Source organism: Schistocerca americana, chromosome 2 (assembly GCF_021461395.2).
Source record: "Schistocerca americana isolate TAMUIC-IGC-003095 chromosome 2, iqSchAmer2.1, whole genome shotgun sequence".
Lineage (NCBI taxonomy): Eukaryota > Metazoa > Arthropoda > Insecta > Orthoptera > Acrididae > Schistocerca > Schistocerca americana.
In genome coordinates this window covers 981,654,518-981,676,460 of record NC_060120.1, presented here as the reverse complement: position 1 = coordinate 981,676,460, position 21,943 = coordinate 981,654,518, and the positions used below count along the sequence as shown (strand labels likewise).

The following is a 21,943-nucleotide window of genomic DNA, read 5'->3' as shown; positions in this document are numbered from 1 at the left end:
GGTGTCTTTATCACAAAAAGGGTTCACAATGCTGCAACAAAAAATTTTGATCCCTTACCCACTGATACAAAATGTCTTACAGATAGCAGTGAAATTTTACAACAAAATAGGAAAGTTTCTTGTTGACGCCCCATTCTATTTCATAGAAGAATTTTTATTACTATAAAGTGTAAAAGGTGGTAGGTAGGAATCACTAACTCACATCTGAATATATTATTTCGATTTGTAAAAAAAAAGAAAGAAAGAAAAAAAGGAATTTAGAAATGTTCAGAGTGTAATGGTAAGTACAAATTAATTTGCAATGTGAACATGAAATGACTCATTCCATATCTTACAATCCATCATGAAAAATGAGCCATGAAACATGTAACTAACTAATTTTTCTTTATTGATTTTGTTATCTGTGCTAATATTATAAATGTGAAAGTAGACTAATCATATGAAGTCACAGGATGGTCCTGTAAAGAGGCTGTAGCACTTACAGAATAAGCATTAATTTTTTTCCGGATTTTTCTTGTAGCTCCTTATTCACATAATGAAGAAACATGAAATCTACATTCCCTGCTTCAGTTTTTCCAATTTTGTCATGAAGACACTTTTCTATTTCTTCTGGCAAGTCTCTAGCGACAGCTGCTTAGTATACCTGCAGAACGAAGGATAAATGCATCCCTTTTCCTTCCAAACACCTGACTGTGGCTGTGTGTTTACTAAAACAGGTCTTCATAAATACTAATTTACTCAGGAGACTCTTCTCGTTGGAAGCAATAACTGCAGCAGGGATACTTACTGTTCCATTTTACTCCATTGCATGTGAGGTACCTTTTCCAGATCTTCTAAATGTTCACTGTAATATAGAGCTGCTTCAACACACGTTCCCCATGGAAACAAATAAGCTTCACTGCTCTTCTCCGTTGGTGTTGTAATATTTTCTCTTCTCCCGCTCACATTACAAGTAACAGGACACTAATTACAAGTTTAAGAGTTCACTGAGAATCGTACTTTTTAATTCTTGGAAATGTTTTCGCTGCAGCAGATGGCTTCGTTTGTAACAGAACACCAACTGAATGGAGTTTCATGACGTGATGACTGTGCTGAAGTTAAAAGATATGTCGCATTACTATGGAATGCTAGTTAGATTATGTTCAGCAGTTGAGCAGCATATATTTTGTGTTACATCAGGAGCTACTCGTTGGTGGTAGCTATGTTCTCCTCATTTTAGGCGCCCTTTTGTGGGTTTAGAAGCATGGTAGACCACAGACCTTCTACACAAGCAGGGCAATGAAAGAGAAATTTGCTCGAGTCTTTCTCTTCTTCTTAAAGTATCGAGGTGAAATATTTGTATTTCAAAAATCATTGCTAAAAATGTAAAATATATGCAAAAGTATGGAGAAATTAGTTAAATATGCATTAACCCTTAGATGTGCATGTGGATTCACATGGTAAAGTCATGGTATAATCGATATACTACGCAATATAGTACAAGAATGCTCTTTATTTACAGAAGATGGTAGATGAAAAAAACTTGTGCGTCTATTCTACATGAAAGTATAGAATTCACTAAAGCTTCACAGGCAGCACACCAGAGATTTTCCACTGTCTGGTTGGATCGGTAGTCAGCAGTGTTATGCGATGTGGAGTCTCCACACAGCCTCCCCCTTGAGCAGAGCACTGGGGGAATGTGGTGAGCCTTTCGTTGCATGGCATGAAGACTGTAGTCTTGAAGGTCTCCTGGAAGATGCCAAGTGTGGCCATAGAGTGTTATGAATAATTTGACAGGATCCTTTTTAATCTCAACGATGCCATTTGAGTTAAAAACGGATTCTTTTCCTTAATGTTATCGTAATCATAAACAACACAGTGATATTACCATTGTCTGTATAGCCTTCTCCGTTTCAAGCGTTTTTATTAAGGTTATTTAGTGTTTGAAAGTCTTTACTGGGTGAAGTATTAGAGTTACCTTACGTACACATTGGAACACATATTGGGCGCCAGCTGCAAGCCTGTAAACCCCACCCCCCCACCCCCTCGCCCCGCAAATTGCGGGAACTGCTTGACCTGTGCATAGACACCTGGTGCCAAGTACTTCTGGAATCCTCTCAAGGGCTTTTAGAATCCATGTCAATCAGAACCTCTGTTGTACTGAGTTTGTAAAGTGGAATAACACGTTATTAAATAGGTGGTCATAATATTTTGACGCATCAGTGTACGTTCAGATAGACTACACCACCAAAAATCAGAAGTTATCGATTACCTGATTACTTGTAGACAGCTTAATCACATGGGAACATCTTACATATAGAGAAATACTTTGAAAGCTGCTATACTGTGCATGGCGTAGTATACAGTGTATCAGTAGTACTGATTACCCCTGCATCCTACTCTCATGCACTGATCGAGTAAAATAATGATCGTGTTTATTCCCCCAATCATACCCTAATCTCTTACAGATAGGTTTTAATGGAGCAAACATGCATAGTTTCCCCAGAGCAATGACCAAAGATGTCTTGCTGCCACACTTTTCACAGTAAATGAGGAATGCACTGAGAAAATGAGATGCACCTGCAAGTCACTGCTGTCAAATGATTGTCTACATATATGTATATTTATGTGTCCTACTCTTTTTTATCCTGTTCCTGTGATCACTATGCTGCATATTCAGTGGTAGTGGCATATTGGTATCAGAGTCCTAGTTTTCTTTTAAATTTGTCCAGTAATACTTCAGGAGAAACCCATCATCACTTTTTTCAAATATGATATACCTACATCATAAGATCTTGAGAGTATTACAGCTTCCAGCACTATTCGTCAGGTCATATCTACATTGGAGCTGCTGCTTCACAGATCAACCACAACCACTCATAATTCTTATATACTGTAAGAGTAGTGAGACATATATGGTTTAATCCAGTACTTACACACTGATTTGAATTGTAGTAGCAGAGTCTTTATGTGACACGTGGCTAGGATTTGTGGCCATTCAACAGCTAGATGTAAGTCAAGCTGTCTGTCCTTAGAACATCCACAGACGATGCTGGTGTCCCTACATTGAGATGTGTAACACTAGCATACTATACTACCCTTCACTGTATGGTACTGTACAACTGACATTTAAGCCATTTCAATTCTGCATTCGTGTGGAAAAGCTGATTGTCAGAAAATACCTGTAAAGTAATGAGACATACATGCAAGTAAGTAATATATTTCTAACATGCTCCTCAGATTTCTAACAGTAAAAACTCTCTTACAGCAGCCAACACAGAGGAGTTTGTGTAGCATCCCACTATGACTAGGTGATTGCACGCATGTCACTCTGCGTTGAATTTCCTATTGCACACACCACAAAAAGTTTTGCATCAGCCCAGTTCCGCGAACTTCTGAAGACAGACGTTGACTGTGGATATTGTCTCACAGACACAGTCCCTTTCACTGTTCAGAGATGACACTAAACCCGCCCAATGATGTAAAAAAACCATGCATGAGCAGCGCCTATTACTTGGAGGGGGTCCGACAGCCGATCAGTTCCAGTCCTTCCACCAGGAAGGAGGCACACAGCTCGTGTTGTCTGTAGTTCATCCATGCCTAGACGGTCAATTCCTCGGTTCTATAGCGTCCACATTGTTACTCTGTGCCAGGAAGTGCTCTCAACAAGGGGAGTGTCCAGTTGTCTTGGAGTGAACCAAAGCGACGTTGTTTGGACATGAAGGAGATACAGAGACACAGGAACTATCAATCAAGACATGTCTCTCCGAGGCCCCTCAAGGGCTACTACTGCAGTGGATGACCTCTACCTATGTCCGGCCGGAGTGGCCGAGCGGTTCTAGGCGCTACAATCTGGAACCGCGCGACCGCTCCGGTCGCAGGTTCGAATCCTGCCTCAGGCATGGATGTGTGTGATGTCCTTAGGTTAGTTATGTTTAAGTAATTCTAAATTCTAGGGGACTGATGACCTCAGAAGTTGAGTCCCATAGTGCTCAGAGCCATTTGAACCAATTGAACCTCTACCTATGGATTATGGCCCGGAGAAACCCGGGCAGCAACGCCACCATGATGAATAATGCTTTTTGTGCAGCCACAGAACGTCGTGTTGCGACTCAAACTGTGCACAATAGGCTGTATGATGTGCAACTTCACTCCCAACATCCTTGGCGAGATCGATCTTTCCAACCACGATACCATACAGCATGGTACAGATGGGCCCAACAACATGCCAAATGGACCTCTGAGGTTTGGCATCACGTTCTTTTCAGTGATGAATGTCGCATATGTCTTCAACCAGACAATCGTCGGAAACGTATTTGGAGGCAACCTGGTCAGGCTGCACGCCTTAGACACACTGCCCAGCGAGTGCAGCAATGTTGATGTTCCCTGCTGTTTTGGGGTGCCAACGTACGTCATAGGTGGTCATTGAAGGCACTGTAACGGCTTTACGATACGTGAATGTCATCCTCCGACCAGTAGTGCAACCATATCGGCAGCATATTGGCGAGGAATTCGTCTTCATGGACGATAATTTGCGCCCCCATCGTGCATATCTTGTGAATTACATCCTTCAGGATAACGACATCGCTCAACTAGAGTGGCCAGCACGTTCTCCAGATATGAACCCTATCGAAGATGCCTGGGCTAGATGGAAAAGGGCTGTTTATGGACGACTTGATCCACCAACCACTCTGGGGGGTCTACGCAGAATCGCCATTGAGGAGTGGGACGACCTGGACCATCAGTGCCTTGATGAAATCGTGGATAGTGCGTCATGATGGATACAGGCCTGCATCAATGTAAGAGGACGGGCTACTGGGTATTGGAGGTACAGTGTGTACAGCAATTTGGACCACCACATCTGAAGGTCTCGCTGTATGGTGGTACAACATGCAATGAGCGGTTTTCATGAGCAATAAAAAGGGCAGAAATGATGTTTATGTTGATCTCTATTCCAATTTTCTGTACACGTTCCGGAACTCTCGGAATCAAATGTTTCAAAGGGCTCTGAGCACTATGGGACTTAACATCTGAGGTCATCAGTCCCCTAGAACTTAGAACTACTGAAACCTAACTAACCTATGGACATCACACACATCCATGCCCGAGGCAGGATTCGAACCTGCGACAGTAGCGGTCGCGCGGTTCCAGAGTGAAGTGCCTAGACCCCCTCGCTCTCGGAATCGAGGTGTTGCAATACTTTTTTTGATGTGTGTAATTCAGCCTGGTAAAGATTCCAGGCCAAGAAGCAATACATAAAGAAGTCTTTTGTTTAAGTGCTTTTTGTAGGCCGTTTTATCTTTTGTGGATGAATTACCCTTCCAAATGCAGTCATTCAACATGAGCTTGGTCTGCATGGCGACCCACTAGGTATTATATTGTTGTTTTTTTTTTCCCCACAAAGTGTCGCAATTGGTGCATACCAGCAGTATGTTCACTCACCTTGTGCCAACAATACCACAACCCCAGAAGATGTGTATCATGGTATTTTCTTTTTCTTTTGTTCTATAAAATGACTAATCTTAAATCTCCCCATACATCTGAAGTATCATATAAAATAGTTTCTTTATTATCAAATCTCACAGAACTATAGAACACTTAATTAAAGGTATAGAAAATCTACTAGAAAGCCTGCTTAAGCAATACACTTGCCATTACATGCTTACTGTTTTTCAGTACCACATTGGTGGAATATTTTTTTCCTACTGATATAAAACAACAGTTACAACTGTAGCACTACATCTATGTTTCTTTATACTAGATATCTTAAGCAGAGAATGGTTTGAGTCTGCTCCACAAAGTGGTCCTTCCTCTTAAGACCTACAAAATAACATTGCTTTTATAATGATTCAGTAATATCGACAAGACAGTTGTAACAACACTAATTCATAATTTAGTAATACCTATATTTGATGGTTTTGTGGTTCTGTCTTAATGTAACACTTCTGTATGAATAGCATTTAGAACATTTAGACAACCCTCCACAAGGTCAGACTTACACAGTCCATCCTGTAGTTATGCATCAGCGCTTAAAAACCTTGTTCTTTTTAGTGGAGTAAGATGTACACATTTCTCCCAGACGCTAGGTAGCCACACATATCCATTCTGTTAAACAAATCTCACATTTTATCCGAACCCATAAGCTAGTAGTCATCTATGCAAAGCTGTTGCAACAGTCCAGGCTGATAGTCCTTTTCAACGTCAGCCAATTCTCCTTTATATGGATTTCTCATATTCCTTCTGCTCTTCATTCCAGTTTCTCCCAAGATGCCTCTTGACGTCACAGTATTGCTCCTGTGCATGGGAAATAGTATAATGTCTCTAGAATGCATACACTCCCACACCCTTCACATCCCCTATTAAAGTGATGATATGTTACATCATCCTCTTGTCCTACATCTGGCTCATACATTAAAAAACCATGCACCTCATAGTTCCAATTTTGATTATAGCCACTGTGTAATGCTTCTTAACATATGACAGTACATAGCACTCTACAATATGTATGTTATGGTTTTGTGCAGTGACAGAATCAGATTTTCTTTTTCTCTTTGCAATACATCCCAATACAGAATACAGCTGCTCCTATCTTAGAGGAGTGCGCATTACACAAAGCACTTGTTCGCAAATGAAATGAACTGAGTATATGCCACTGCTGGCCAGGAGGCCCCATCTGGGGAAGTTTGGCAGCCGAGTTCGAGTCTTATTGCAGTCAACGCCACATTGGGCGACTTGCGTGCCGGTGATGAGGATGAAATGGTGATGAGGACAACACAACACCTAGTCCACAAGTGGAGAAACTCTCCAACCCAGCCGGAAATCGAACCCGGGCTCGCTGGATGGGAAGCAAGCACGTAATCACTCAGCTAATCAGCGGACACTTGTTAGTAGATCATATGGAACTGTGTGGCACAAGTCTTAACAACAGTACTCTGCTGGGGACGAAACAATGTTTTTAATCACACGGAAGAATGCATAGCTTGACAGAATAGTGGTATTGTATATTAGTTCTATGTTTCAATACTAAAAAGTCATTATTGTTTAACGTATGTCAGAGGGTGTAATCATAGCTATCATATTAAGAACAGACCTTAGCGTGATTGATGTAGGCAAAATAAACAAGAAAACAATGAATTTTAACGACAGTGCTTCATTTTCCACAGTAAGTATTAACAATGTGTGAAAAAAATTGCATTCTAACGACAGTGCTTTATTTTCCCACAGTAAGTATTAACAATATATACTATAAGAATCTATATAAACATTTATGTGTACAATAGTATTTCCCACAAAATCTATGTTTTCGTTAAAAATAGTCTGACTTCAATTGAAACAGGTCTTTGACACACAGCACTTGAGGAAATAAGTCTGCATAGAAGGAATAGTATTCCCCTTTCTTCACAGAAACACATTTGATACAGAAAAGCATTGTCAGAAGCTCTCACAGTTACTTGGTGTCCAGATGCTGCTTCCAAAAGATTTGATAGAAGCTTAATATTAGCTGCATCCTTTGCAGTCATTTTCCCATACCTGTACTCACACATATTATCCACAACATCCTTACCCTTCGAAAGATACACAAATAAGCACTTGGAAAGACACACAGAATGTGCCAACCTTGATATTTGCATTTCATCCCAATATTTGAACCCTCCAACACAATATTCTGTTACCAATATAAAATAATACAGCCTAACTTAGTTTGTCTTGGCGTTGCAATGATTTACGCATCTCTCTTCTCACAAATATTATCCACAAAATCCTTACCCTTCAAAAAAAGCACAAATGAGCACTTGGAAAACAAAGGAGCATGTTTCACCCTTGATTTGTGCATTCATCTCAATATTTCGATCATCCACCACAATGGAAACACATGGTATTAATCTCTGTTACCAATATAAAATAATATTGATTAGCTTAATTTGTCTTGACGCAGCTTACTAGCTAAAACCTAACCACTGATTGATGCCAGCCTCACATCATATGTTTTATATTTTGCATGAGCTAGTCTAATCTCCTGCACATCACACATTGTCCTGCACAACAACGTTGATTTAGGAGATGAATGCGGAAATATCTACACTCTGCTAGGTTACAAGTACTGTAACAAAAAACAAAAATACAAAAAAAAATTGAGCTCGACACACCACAGATACATATTCACAGAAAAAACTCCCCAACACTCACAAACATGCACTGTGTTATAGAGAGATCTGCTCTCAAAGCTCCCTATAAATAGTTACTCTAAAGATCCAAGATACCAACACTTCTGCTCATCTGATCATGATGTCGTTTCTGGTCACGCATTGTACATTTGCTTGTACATACAGTACAGTTGTAAACACCTAATGCAGGTTCTGTAATTTTTTCTTTGTGTGTGTAGTAGTTTGTTGCAGTAGACCCTCCACACCCTGCCACAGGTCTACTGCTGGTGGATCTACCTTTGCACACTGCCCCAGATGTATCGCAGGTGGATCCATATTCAAAATCTACCCAGATGTAAGGCGTAGCAAATCAAACTTCCCACCCATTTCCTTCCCACCTCGAATCTGCCCTGGACTATCATGGAACACCACGACAAACCAACACACATACATAAAGAAAAATAGTGGAACTACCCTAGGTGTTTACAACTGTACTGCATTTACAAGCAAATGTAAAATATGTGACCAGAAGTAACATAATGGTCATGTGAACAGAAGTGCATCTTGGATCTTTAGAGTACACTGTATAAAGGGAACTTTGAAAGCAAATCTCTCTGTAACATATGGATGTCAGAGGGTGTTGGGGAGGCATATCTGTGAAAGTGTACCTGTGGTAGGTCAACCTATTTTTGTACTTATAATCTACACAGAAACCAAATACTCTTACAAGATCTTCTGAATGAGCATCATTGTGCTGTTCAAAGTGTGATGTGCAGGACAAGACGTTAGCTCACCATAAGTGTAGAACATCTGTTGTGAGGGTGGCAGTCTTAGATAGCTGGTCTTTAGCTATTAAGCAATGTCAAGACAAACTAAGTGAAGTTGGATTATTTTGTACTACTAACAGAGATGAAACTCTATGTTTCCATTGTGCCATTCTGGTAGAGGGTTGAAACATTGGGATGAAACTCACAAAGCATGGGTTTAGCACATTGTGGGGTTTTCCAGACGCTTGTTTGTATTTCTTGAAAAGGGTAAGGAGTTTGTGAATAGTATCTGTCAAAACAGGGTTGCAAAAATTACTACATAGGGCCTAGTTAATATTAATCCTCTGTCAAATCTTCTGAAAAAAACATCAGAACACCATGTGACTTTCAGAGCTCCCAACAATGCTTGCCTATGTAAAATCTGCTTTCAGAAGAAGTAGGAGTCCTATTCCGTCCAAGCAGACATATTGCTGCTAGCGTTAAATGTAGACCTCTCCTTTCCTCGTGTGTCGTTTATCAGAGGCCTATTCCAGCTACAGTCAAGAGTATTTTAACGAAAACATAGACTGCTTGGGAAATACTATAAACATGGCTGATAATTAGCCACTCTACGAAATTTTTACTCATTAGTTCAGTGGTAAAAAACAGTCTTTGACTTCAACACTCTTTCATGGCTTATAGTTGTTGTTTGTGCTAAGTGTGTGCTATTTGTGAGATTTCGATCATTTGGTATTTAGTAGAGGCAGATGGTACTTATAGTTGGTCAACAGCATTCATGAGATGTTGGTAGAACTGCAGTTTCAGTATGTGAGAATTATACAAATCTCATGCCACACATTCATTTTCTAGGCTTAGTATATGTACAATTGTTGACGCTTAACAAATGAGATAATAAACACGAGGTTTGCTACCTGTAATTGACTAAGGACAGTTACACCATCCCAAAGGGATCCAAAAGACAAGATTAAATTAATTATTGCATGTACAGGGACACTTAACCAGTCATTCTACCTGCACCCCATGCTTTATTGGAAGGGAAGAAACCCTATTATCTGGTTTCATGCTAACTACCCTCTGCCATTAACTCCACAATGATTATATAGTATTGGATATTAATCTTTGGTGATAATTAGATGTGTTAGTAAAAAATTCTAACACTACATTCTTAAATATGCGGTATATTCTCACATACGTGGAAAACAATTAACAATAATTTACCCTACAATACTCTGGACTCCCTAGTGGAAATGCAAACAACTGTCATAGTAATAATAACTTCAGAATGACACTGCATCAGGTGGTATAGTTTTGACTTCAGCAAACGATACTCCTAACAATAAGTGCTTCGCAATTGCAGTACACTCAGGTGCATTCATTTACTGCTAAGTACCTATGAGTGCTTGATGTCATTGTGTGCTGCTGTGAGTATAAGCAGGAATGGGAAGTGATGGTGAATTTGAAGAAAACCCAAACAGTTCACGGTCGCGCACGTCGGATAAAAGACATCTAAAGAGAAGTGAAATCTCTAAAACCAAACGTCCGCTGCATAAATTGCAAAAAAATCGAGAAAAATGACAAAATATGCCAGAGTTCTGTAGTGATCCGAACAGGGCGCGATGAAGATACTGTAATACAAATACGGTTCCGAGGTTCAAAAAATTAAAAGCCAATTTTGTCGTGTCTCCCAGACTCACTACAAAAGGAGCAATCACCGAATAAAGTGTGGAATATATTAAATAATCAATCTGAAGACTTCAAAGAAACAAAGCCATTTCGCCTTCTCAGTACTGAGTTTACTTCATTAAAATGTTAATCGCGAAAGAGTTTCTTCCAAGTTATGTAAAGCATTAAAGCTCATAAACTGGTTAATAACATTTGTTCATCCTTTTTAGGTGACATTAAATTTCAGGTAAACCTCATGACAACCAGAATCAGAAACTGGCTCCAAACCAACTCATTGAAGGAAGATTTCTTGCCACAGAATGTGTTAAAGAGAATCCAGAAAGCAATGGCACAATTATAACTTTTCAGACAACACATGAAATGTACTAGAAGATGACTTCAGTTACTCTGTATAAAACGATAGTGGAAGAAGTGGAGTTCGAATTTGAATCATAGGTGCAAAATCTTGCTGATATTTTTATTCTGTTTCTCTCGCAAATAGAATATTTTTCCAAACATATGAGAATTTTTACATTTTTACTAAAATACGAGAATTTTTTGAGATTGGTACGAGAATCACGCACTCTGGATTTCACAGTTCTGCGTCAAGGAGGCCACCCTAGGTGTTTTAGAGGATCTAACTTTTTGTGCCAGGAAGTGTGCTTGCCCAATGCAGCAGCTAGAAGCAGGCATCAGCTTGGCGGGAAATATCACGAAACACGTCCGGACCATTCTAAAATGCTGCAAAAGTTTACGGGCCCGATCCCAGATTCAACTAACAGGGATATTTGAATGGTATACGAGGTGATCAAAAAGTTTCCGTTTGAGGACGATGCTGCAGCGTATATGCAACGCTGCGCGACGTCGATGCGGGTATATATTCACCGACACGTGGGCAAAGGATTAGTATGGTATCCCTGTCTTTCTGAAGTGAGTGTTATAAAGGCGGAAACGTGAACTACGGCGACGTTATTACCCAATGTGTCCAAACAGTACCAGCGCGCGTTAATTTTCTTGGCTGCCGAAGAACAAGCTTTTGTAAACCCTTGTCGCCAGATTTGTACCAGGTGTACCGGTATGAAATGAGCGTTTTTTTGTGAAAATGAAACACTAATTTTGAATTGAACAGTAAAAACATTTTATTCAAAGTACTTACCATTGCTTTCTATACATTTTGACCACTTTTCTTGCAATTTGTGGACACCACGCCAAAGAAATGTTCGTCTTTTGAAGCAAACCAATCAGACTCCCAATTTTTGACTTCTTCGTAGGAATCGAAGTGTTCCTCAGCCAATGCGTGTCCCATTAATGAAAACAAATGGCAGTCGGAAGGGACCAAGTCTGGTGAATACGGCGGGTGGGGTAGCAGCTCCCAGCCAAGTGTATTGATTGTATCCTGAACCAATTTTGCTTTGTGTGCAGCTGCATTGACGTGTAAAAAAATTACTTTGCCACGTCTTCTGGCCCATTCTGGTCTGTTTTTGATCAATTGTTGTTGTTGTTGTTGTTGTGGTCTTCAGTCCTGAGACTGGTTTGATGCAGCTCTCCATGCTACTCTATCCTGTGCAAGCTTTTTCATCTCCCAGTACCTACTGCAACCTACATCCTTCTGAATCTGCTTAGTGTATTCATCTCTTGGTCTCCCTCTACGATTTTTACCCTCCACGCTCCCCTCCAATACTAAATTGGTGATCCCTTGATGCCTCAGAACATGTCCTACCAACCGATCCCTTCTTCTGGTCAAGTTGTGCCACAAACTTCTCTTCTCCCCGATCCTATTCAATACTTCCTCATTAGTTATGTGATCTACCCATCTAATCTTAAGCATTCTTCTGTAGCACCACATTTCGAAAGCTTCTATTCTCTTCTTGTCCAAACTATTTATCGTCCATGCTTCACTTCCATACATGGCTACACTCCATACGAATACTTTCAGAAATGACTTCCTGACACTTAAATCAATACAGGATGTTAACAAATTTCTCTTCTTCAGAAACGCTTTCCTTGCCATTGCCAGCCTACATTTTATATCCTCTCTACTTCGACCATCATCAGTTATTTTGCTCCCCAAATAGCAAAACTCCTTTACTACTTTAAGTGCCTCATTTCCTAATCTAATTCCCTCAGCATCACCCGACTTAATTAGACTACATTCCATTATCCTTGTTTTGCTTTTGTTGATGTTCATCTTATATCCTCCTTTCAAGACACTGTCCATTCCATTCAACTGCTCTTCCAAGTCCTTTGCTGTCTCTGACAGAATTACAATGTCATCAGCGAACCTCAAAGTTTTTATTTTTCTCCATGGATTTTAATACCTAGTCCGAATTTTTCTTTTGTTTCCTTTACTGCTTGCTCAATATACAGATTGAACAACATCGGGGAGAGGCTACAACCCTGTCTTACTCCCTTCCCAACCACTGCTTCCCTTTCATGTCCCTCGACTCTTATAACTGCCATCTGGTTTCTGTACAAATTGTAAATAGCCTTTCGCTCCCTGTATTTTACCCCAGCCACCTTTAGAATTTGAAAGAGAGTATTCCAGTCAACATTGTCAAAAGCTTTCTCTAAGTCTACAAATGCTAGAAACGTAGGTTTGCCTTTCCTTAATCTTTCTTCTAAGATAAGTCGTAAGGTCAGTATTGCCTCGCGTGTTCCAGTGTTTCTACGGAATCCAACCTGATCTTCCCCGAGGTTGGCTTCTACTAGTTTTTCCATTCGTCTGTAAAGAATTAGTGTTAGTATTTTGCAGCTGTGACTTATTAAACTGATAGTTCGGTAATTTTCACATCTGTCAACACCTGCTTTCTTTGCGATTGGAATTATTATATTCTTCTTGAAGTCTGAGGGTATTTCGCCTGTTTCATACATCTTGCTCACCAGATGGTAGAGTTTTGTCAGGACTGGCTCTCCCACGGCCGTCAGTAGTTCCAATGGAATATTGTCTACTCCGGGGGCCTTGTTTCGACTCAGGTCTTTCAGTGCTCTGTCAAACTCTTCACGCAGTATCATATCTCCCATTTCATCTTCATCTACATCCTCTTCCATTTCCATAATATTGTCCTCAAGTACATCGCCCTTGTATAGACCCTCTATATACTCCTTCCACCTTTCTGCTTTCCCTTCTTTGCTTAGAACTGGGTTTCCATCTGAGCTCTTGATATTCATACAAGTCGTTCTCTTATCTCCAAAGGTCTCTTTAATTTTCCTGTAGGTGGTATCTATCTTACCCCTAGTGAGATAGGCCTCTACATCCTTACATTTGTCCTCCAGCCATCCCTGCTTAGCCATTTTGCACTTCCTGTCGATCTCATTTTTGAGACGTTTGTATTCCTTTTTGCCTGCTTCATTTACTGCATTTTTATATTTTCTCCTTTCATCAATTAAATTCAGTATTTCTTCTGTTACCCAAGGATTTCTACTAGCCCTCGTCTTTTTACCTACTTGATCCTCTGCTGCCTTCACTACTTCATCCCTCAAAGCTACCCATTCTTCTTCTACTGTATTTATTTCCCCCATTCCTGTCAATTGCTCCCTTATGCTCTCCCTGAATCTCTGTACAACCTCTGGTTCTTTTAGTTTATCCAGGTCCCATCTCCTTAAATTCCCACCTTTTTGCAGTTTCTTCAGTTTTAATCTACAGGTCATAACCAATAGATTGTGGTCAGAGTCCACATCTGCCCCTGGAAATGTCTTACAATTTAAAACCTGGTTCCTAAATCTCTGTCTTACCATTATATAATCTATCTGATACCTTTTAGTATCTCCAGGGTTCTTCCATGTATACAACCTTCTTTCATGATTCTTAAACCAAGTGTTAGTAATGATTAAGTTGTGCTCTGTGCAAAATTCTACCAGGCGGCTTCCTCTTTCATTTCTGTCCCCTAATCCATATTCACCTACTATGTTTCCTTCTCTCCCTTTTCCTACACTCGAATTCCAGTCACCCATGACTATTAAATTTTCGTCTCCCTTCACAATCTGAATAATTGCTTTTATTTCATCATACATTTCTTCAATTTCTTCGTCATCTGCAGAGCTAGTTGGCATATAAACTTGTACTACTGTAGTATGTGTGGGCTTCATATCTATCTTGACCACAATAATGCGTTCACTATGCTGTTTGTAGTAGCTTACCCGCATTCCTATTTTCCTATTCATTATTAAACCTACTCCTGCATTACCCCTATTTGATTTTGTGTTTATAACCCTGTAGTCACCTGACCAGAAGTCTTGTTCCTCCTGCCACCGAACTTCACTAATTCCCACTATATCTAACTTCAACCTATCCATTTCCCTTTTTAAATTTTCTAACCTACCTGCCCGATTAAGGGATCTGACATTCCATGCTCCGATCCGTAGAACGCCAGTTTTCTTTCTCCTGATAACGACATGCTCTTGAGTAGTCCCCGCCCGGAGATCCGAATGGGGGACTATTTTACCTCCGGAATATTTTACCCAAGAGGACGCCATCATCATGTAATCATACAGTAAAGCTGCATGCCCTCGGGAAAAATTACGGCTGTAGTTTCCCCTTGCTTTCAGCCGTTCGCAGTACCAGCACAGCAAGGCCGTTTTGGTTATTGTTACAAGGCCAGATCAGTCAATCATCCAGACTGTTGCTCTTGCAACTACTGAAAAGCCTGCTGCCCCTCTTCAGGAACCACACGTTTGTCTGGCCTCTCAACAGATACCCCTCCGTTGTGGTTGCACCCACGGTACGGCTATCTGTATCGCTGAGGCACGCAAGCCTCCCCACCAACAGCAAGGTCCATGGTTCATGGGGGGGTTTGATCAATTACTAGTTGGAATTGATCATTCGATGTCTGTAGCGATTAGCATTCACAGTTTCACCGGGTTTTAGAAGCTCGTGATACACCACACCTTTCTGATCCCACCAAACACAGAGCATTGTCTTCTTTCCGAATCGATCTGGTTTTGCAGTCGATGTTGATGGTTGTCCCGGATTAACCCATGATTTTTCCCGTTTAGGATTCTTAAAATAAATCCATTTTTCATCGCCAGTAACAATTCGATGCAACATTGATTTTCTTTCATGTCTTTGAAGCAAAATTTGACAAATGGTTTTCCTTCTGTCTTTCATTCAGTTCATGTGCCCGCATCTCGTGGTCGTGCGGTAGCGTTCTCGCTTCCCACGCCCGGGTTCCCGGGTTCGATTCCCGGCGGGGTCAGGGATTTTCTCTGCCTCGTGATGGCTGGGTGTTGTGTGCTGTCCTTAGGTTAGTTAGGTTTAAGTAGTTCTAAGTTCTAGGGGACTGATGACCATAGCTGTTAAGTCCCATAGTACTCAGAGCCAGCCAATTCATGTGGCACCCATTTTCCACATTTTTGGATCTTTCCCATAGCTGTCAAACGGTCAGAAATTGTTTGTTGTGCAACATTTAGCATTGCTGCCAATATGGCTTGCAATTCGGCGTCTTCGAACATTTTTAGTGGTCTTCCACGTTCTTCATTTCTTACATCAAAATCATTATTTCTGAACCATCGAAACTATGTTTTGCATGTTGCTTCTGATAGAGCATGATCACCATATGCCTCGACAAGCATTCAATGCGACTCTGCAGCACTTTTTTTCAAATGAAAACAAAAAATTAGTAACAAAGTCACACAAATGAGTTTAAAACGTTTACTTATCTGTATGATTCGTCGAATAATGAAGTCTGCAACATTGCATGTCATATAAAACAAAAAAAGGTCCTTGATGGCTAAGAGCAAATAATCGTAGGTAAACTTCACAGTACACAGCAAATGCAATTTACATCAACTGTCTGTTCACTTTGAAGAGTTCACTAAATGACGTTCCCTGTCTAAGTCAGCACTCGACGATGATCTACAGGGTGGCCCAGGGGAACGGGAAATTTTGAACGTTACAGTTGGCAGCACTGTAGCGCCGGCAGATGTTCGAAACATTGCACAATTGATGTGAACGCATTGCCATTTAGTAATCATGGAGAACTGGACTGGTGCGGAACGTGCAGTAGCTGAGAGAGCGTTTTACAAAAATGGTGATAGTGCGACTGCCGTGCAGAGAACATTTCGATAGCATTACCAGCTTGGACGTCATGGACGTGTCCCATCTGCGCATGCGATTACAACGTGGGTGCGTAATTTTGAAGAAACAGGATCTGCTTTGAAAAAGAAACCTCCAGGTGGCATTCCAACGGTAGGTACCCCAGAGAACATTGCAGCTGCTAGAGCTGCAATCGAGAGAAGTCCTCGCCGCTCCGTTCGACAGCATGCATCTTCGCTAGGGATTAAGCGACGAAGCTTACAAAGAATACTGCACGAATTAGACTTCCATCCCTATAAGTTGCAGATTGTGCAACACTTACATGAACGAGACCCAGCGTCACGTATGGAGTTTAGTAGCCAGATATCGGCTAAAATCAACGAGGACGCGAATTTCCTTGGTAAATTATGGATATCAGACGAAGCCCATTTCCACCTGAACGGATTCGTGAACAAACAGAATTTTCGTTATTGGGCACAGGACAATCCTTGTGAGTTTCACCAGCGACCACTACATAGCGCTAGTGTCACAATATGGTGTGCTGTATCATGTCATGATGTTAACGGCCGCCGGCCGGTGTGGCCGTGCGGTTCTAGGCGCTTCAGTCTGGAACCGCGTGACCGCTACGGCCGCAGGTTCGAATCCTGCCTCGGGCATGGATGTGTGTGCTGTGCTTAGGTTAGTTAGGTTTAAGTAGTTCTAAGTTCTAGGGGGCTGAAGACCACAGATGTTAAATCCCATAGTGCTCGGAGCCATTTGAACCATTTTTTGTTAACGGCCCTTATTTTTCTGAACGTGAGGATGGTAGTGCAGTGACAGTAACATCCGCTCGATATGTTGAAATCCTTCAAACATTCTTTACACCGAGACTGTACGAGCTTAATCTGAACGTCGAAAACATGGGGTTTCAGCAGGACGGAGCCACGTCACACACTGATCGACAGTCGATGGCAGCAGTTCGTCAGTTGTTTGGAAGACGCATTATTTCACGTAACGATGACATTGCGTGGCCTGCGAGATCCCCTGATCTTAGTGTGTGCGACTTCTTCCTGTGGGGATATCTTAAAGGCAAGGTGTACCGTACACGTCCTGCAACGATCCATGAACTGAAGGAGAACATTGAAAACGAAATCACTGCCATTCCCCAAGATTTGCTACACCGCGCATTCCAGAGTTTTCATAACAGGCTGTTAGAGTGTGAACGCCGAATGGGAGCACATCTTTCCGATGTCATCTTTAAAAAGTAAAGAGACACTTTTGGACATTTTGATTGTAAAGACATGCTGAATAATGGCATACTGAATACATTCACTTTCGTTAATAAATTACTAGTTTTATGAATTTATTCATGGAAATGGCGTTATTTCGAAATTTCCAGTTTCCCTGCGCCACACTGTATAACCAAGAGGGCGAGAACTGCTCTTCTATTTTCCGAGTAGTCTTCTGTCCATTGTCGTCCGGTCATTGGTGGGTTGTACTTGGCCAAGGAGAAGTCGATATCTTTATCCTCAGCGTCGCCCATGTTGCTGGTGGAAGTCGCGCAAGTGGCGAGTCTCTCTGGTGCTGGCACCAGTTCGGATCTTTGCGCCTGTGGTGGGTTTGCCCTGGCTGTCTCTAGTTCGGACGACACAGCACAAACAGCGGTAGACACACATCGGGGCAGCTTGGTCACAGTGCGATACATCTCCTTCGTTACTTGCTGGCAACACAGATGCCACTACACCTGTGTGCTTACAGACGAATGCAGCACTAAGGCTTTTGCTATCAAAACGACGCCGAATTCGTGTGAACGAGCTACATCTGGCCCGAAAAGAAGCTGGCGGGAAGCGTACGTGCACTTTTTCCTTAATTATTCGAATAAACGGAGAAATTTTCGCTTATGTGATATGAGAAGAGAGAAACGTTCAACTACATACTCGAGCCGGCCGAAGTGGCCGTGCGGTTAAAGGCGCTGCAGTCTGGAACCGCAAGACCGCTACGGTCGCAGGTTCGAATCCTGCCTCGGGCATGGATGTTTGTGTTGTCCTTAGGTTAGTTAGGTTTAACTAGTTCTAAGTTCTAGGGGACTGATGACCTCAGCAGTTGAGTCCCATAGTGCTCAGAGCCATTTGAACCAATTGCATGCTCGAGATGATTCTTGGTGATACAGAAAGGCAAGAATACAATAAATTACTCCCCTCAACTTCTAATAAATTCAGCAATACATATGTCAATTAATCTTCAGTGAATGTCATCCAGTATACGTGTGAAAGCACCCCGTCTTCAGGCCACAAGTGGCCCATCGGGACCAGTCGATCGCCGTGTCATCCTCAGCGGAGGATGCGGATACGAGGGGCGTGCGGTCAGCACACTGCTCTCCAGGTCATTACGATGGTTTTCATTGACCGGAGCCGCTACTATTCGGTCGAGTAGCTCCTCAGTTGGCACCACGAGGCTGAGTGCACCCAGAAAAATGGCAACAGCGCATGGCGGCCCGGATGGTCACCCACACAAGTGACGGCTACGCCCGACAGCGCTTAACTTCGGTGATCTGACGGGAACCGGTGTATCCACTGCGGTTAGGCCATTGCCATAAGTGTGAAAGACAAATTATAAATTTTGGTATATAATGTACCCTGAACACATAAAGCACTGAAAAGTGGAAAGAGATACACCACATTTGCAAACCACCTCATACAACAGTATGGCCAACATACCGGCAGAGATCCAGCGGTAAGCAATAATAATAGTTCGAAGACAGCTAACACCCGTCCACCGCAATCCAGAACAGATTAATCGCCGTTGCTTCACGCACCAAAGTTGACATACGCCAGGTTTGTTACTTGAACGTATATTTTTTGGCGCTATGATCTACGTCAGCTGTCACCAAACTAGTTCCACAGACCGTGTCCGCACCGCGACGTCAATTCATCCTGCCCGCCAACGGGGCTGAAATTTGCTTGATAAAATATATGGAACACGAGTTGTTGTAATACAATTTAAGTTTCGTATTTAGAATATTAGGAAATCTTCACACTTGCAGAGACCTCCTGACTGCTGGTGTCTTAAACCTAACATGTTCAATGATCGGGGTTCAGTTGGAAATTTTGCAAATTCCGGGTTCGCTTTTCATACACTGCATTACACATCAGCAAGACTCTGTGGGAATGATTTGGATAGTTCTTACTTACTGAAACCCAGTTTTTTTTTTTTGCCTTGAATGTCATGTTGGGTCATGCGCTCAGTCATCGTCATTTCCACGCTTTTCTTGCAGAAACTGATTTTGAATTTTGTGACTCGCCCAATCACACAGCATTTTGAGGTGGATCGGCTGATGTAGAGTCGTTTCGTTAAACAGATATTTTTCTCATTGACCCACAGTTGTCACATTCTGTATCGCTGTCAAGATTGTCATTTATGGATGACATCACAACCCACCCGAATTAACTAAACTGTAAATTTCGGGGAAAGAACATCCTCGTATGTAATCTCTCTAGAACCATCGAAGGGTTTCGAAGAAAGCCATCATTGCGTGTAGTGCAAATGGACAGAGAAAACGTTTTTCGTTTTCAGTGTTTAAAAGCGTTTTGCGTTACAGTCCCCCGGAGACGTCAATGTGTACTTTCAGAAAAAGATTATTCGTGACATGAAGAAGGATGATTTAAAGAAATTTTCAAGCCAGAAGTTAGAGTGACATTCTTCAACGTTTTCTGATGCTTAGTATCCGAGATTCGGATATCAGCACACTATTTCTTATGTAAGAGTGTGTACTTTTTGGCTACCATCGCCTTCTCTAAAAACTTTTTTTTTTTTTTTTTTTTTGGATTGCATGCTACTCAACCATGGTTAACACTGTCGGCAGAAACTGCCACGTATTGCGCAATACCACATTCACAGTGTGCAATATATGGCATAATTTATCTCTTCGTTGCTCTCTTGGCACGAATGCTGAACTGAGTTTTTCGTCTTCTTTCCCAGAGCTTTCGTTTTCACTCTCGCTTTGGCTTGCAAATACTGTACAGAATGATGACGCGGCAGGTGATCGTCGTTTTGTCAGTTATACGACCCTCTGTGACGAAGTTTGATGACCTCTGATCTAGGCCAAAAATTCCGATACAGATTTTGCCTTTGGTGCAGATGACATGCTGCACTACACATAATCAGAGGCTGAAATGGCTACACACACACACACACACACACACACACACACACACACACACACGTATAATGTAATATAAGGTAACATTCAATTAATTATTGTTTTAAGTAGTTCGAAACTTGTGGTTTCCAACAAAGAAGCGATTTCAGGCCATAGATTCCGATATGTAGCCTTGTGAAGACCTGTTTCTCATCCACAGAATGCCACAAAGTCCTGTTTCCTTGTAACAAATCATGTTTTGCATGTGGGATGCCGCCCGATTTCACCGAAAAAAAAACAATCTGATCTGAATTCCACCGACCATCGTCCGAAGCCTGTACATTTTTCGAATTGAGATCGGCTGCACCGATACCGCACACGTACTTATTTGGAAAGACCGGCCATCTTCGGCCGACGTCAGTTGTCGGCGGAAATCCCCGATGTCGGTGGAACGTGAGCTCAGCCTACACGTATTTGGGAAGCCTAAAGCTACAAGACGCATTGTAAAGCGTGACAACCGACAGCAGTGCGCGATAGGCAGGAATACGGGAATAGCTTTATTGTTGTTAACAGTTGGTGCGCAGCGGCTTACCTTGATTCTGTCGACCCTCCTAGCGAGTCCGACCACGGTGATTCCCCGGCGCAACAGTGCCTGCACTATGGCGGCGCCGATGCCCGAGCTGGCGCCAGTAACTAGGGCAACGCGACCGGCGTAACGCTCCATGTCTCTGCCACAGCATCAACTGCTCTGCTCTGCCTACCCGTCTGTCCCTCCCCTCCGCTTCCTATCTGGCCTTGGCTTGCTACGCGCTGCTACTGCTGCCGACATAGCGCGCATCGACGCTTCGCGTGGTGTCATGTTATGTAACGGAGAGCCGAGAGAAACTCTTCAACCTTGTCTGTTTACGGTGGCTTACACACTAAACGGCTTACACACTAAACGTCGATAACGCTAGTCAGCGTTGTGTCACGTCAGACATTATAAGCGGGAAAGTAGTGAAGGTGAGTCACCTTTAACTGGTCGTAATAAACTGATACGCCAAAGCAGAACCGGCCACTGTGGACGAGCGGTTCTAGGCGCTTCAGTCTGGAACCGCGCTGCTGCTACGGTCGCAGGTTCCAATCCTGCCTCAGGCATGGATGTGTGCGATGTCCTTACTTTGGTTAGGTTCAGGTAGTTCGAAGTCTAACTGATGGCCTCAGATGTTAAGTCCCATAGTGCTTAGAGCCATTTGAGCAATTT

At 42.0% G+C, this 21,943-nt stretch overlaps 1 protein-coding gene across 1 annotated transcript in view; it reads right to left on the bottom strand.

The window, feature by feature from the left end:
• The window catches only part of LOC124596260 (farnesol dehydrogenase-like), a 140,623-nt gene extending 119,141 nt beyond the window's left edge, over positions 1-21,482 (bottom strand). Inside the window, exon 1 of the mRNA XM_047135334.1 lies at positions 21,293-21,482. Within this exon, the coding sequence (XP_046991290.1) occupies positions 21,293-21,424 (132 nt within the window). The 5' untranslated portion in view covers positions 21,425-21,482. The remainder of the gene's footprint in view (positions 1-21,292) is intronic.
• Between the last annotated feature and the right edge of the window lie 461 nt (positions 21,483-21,943).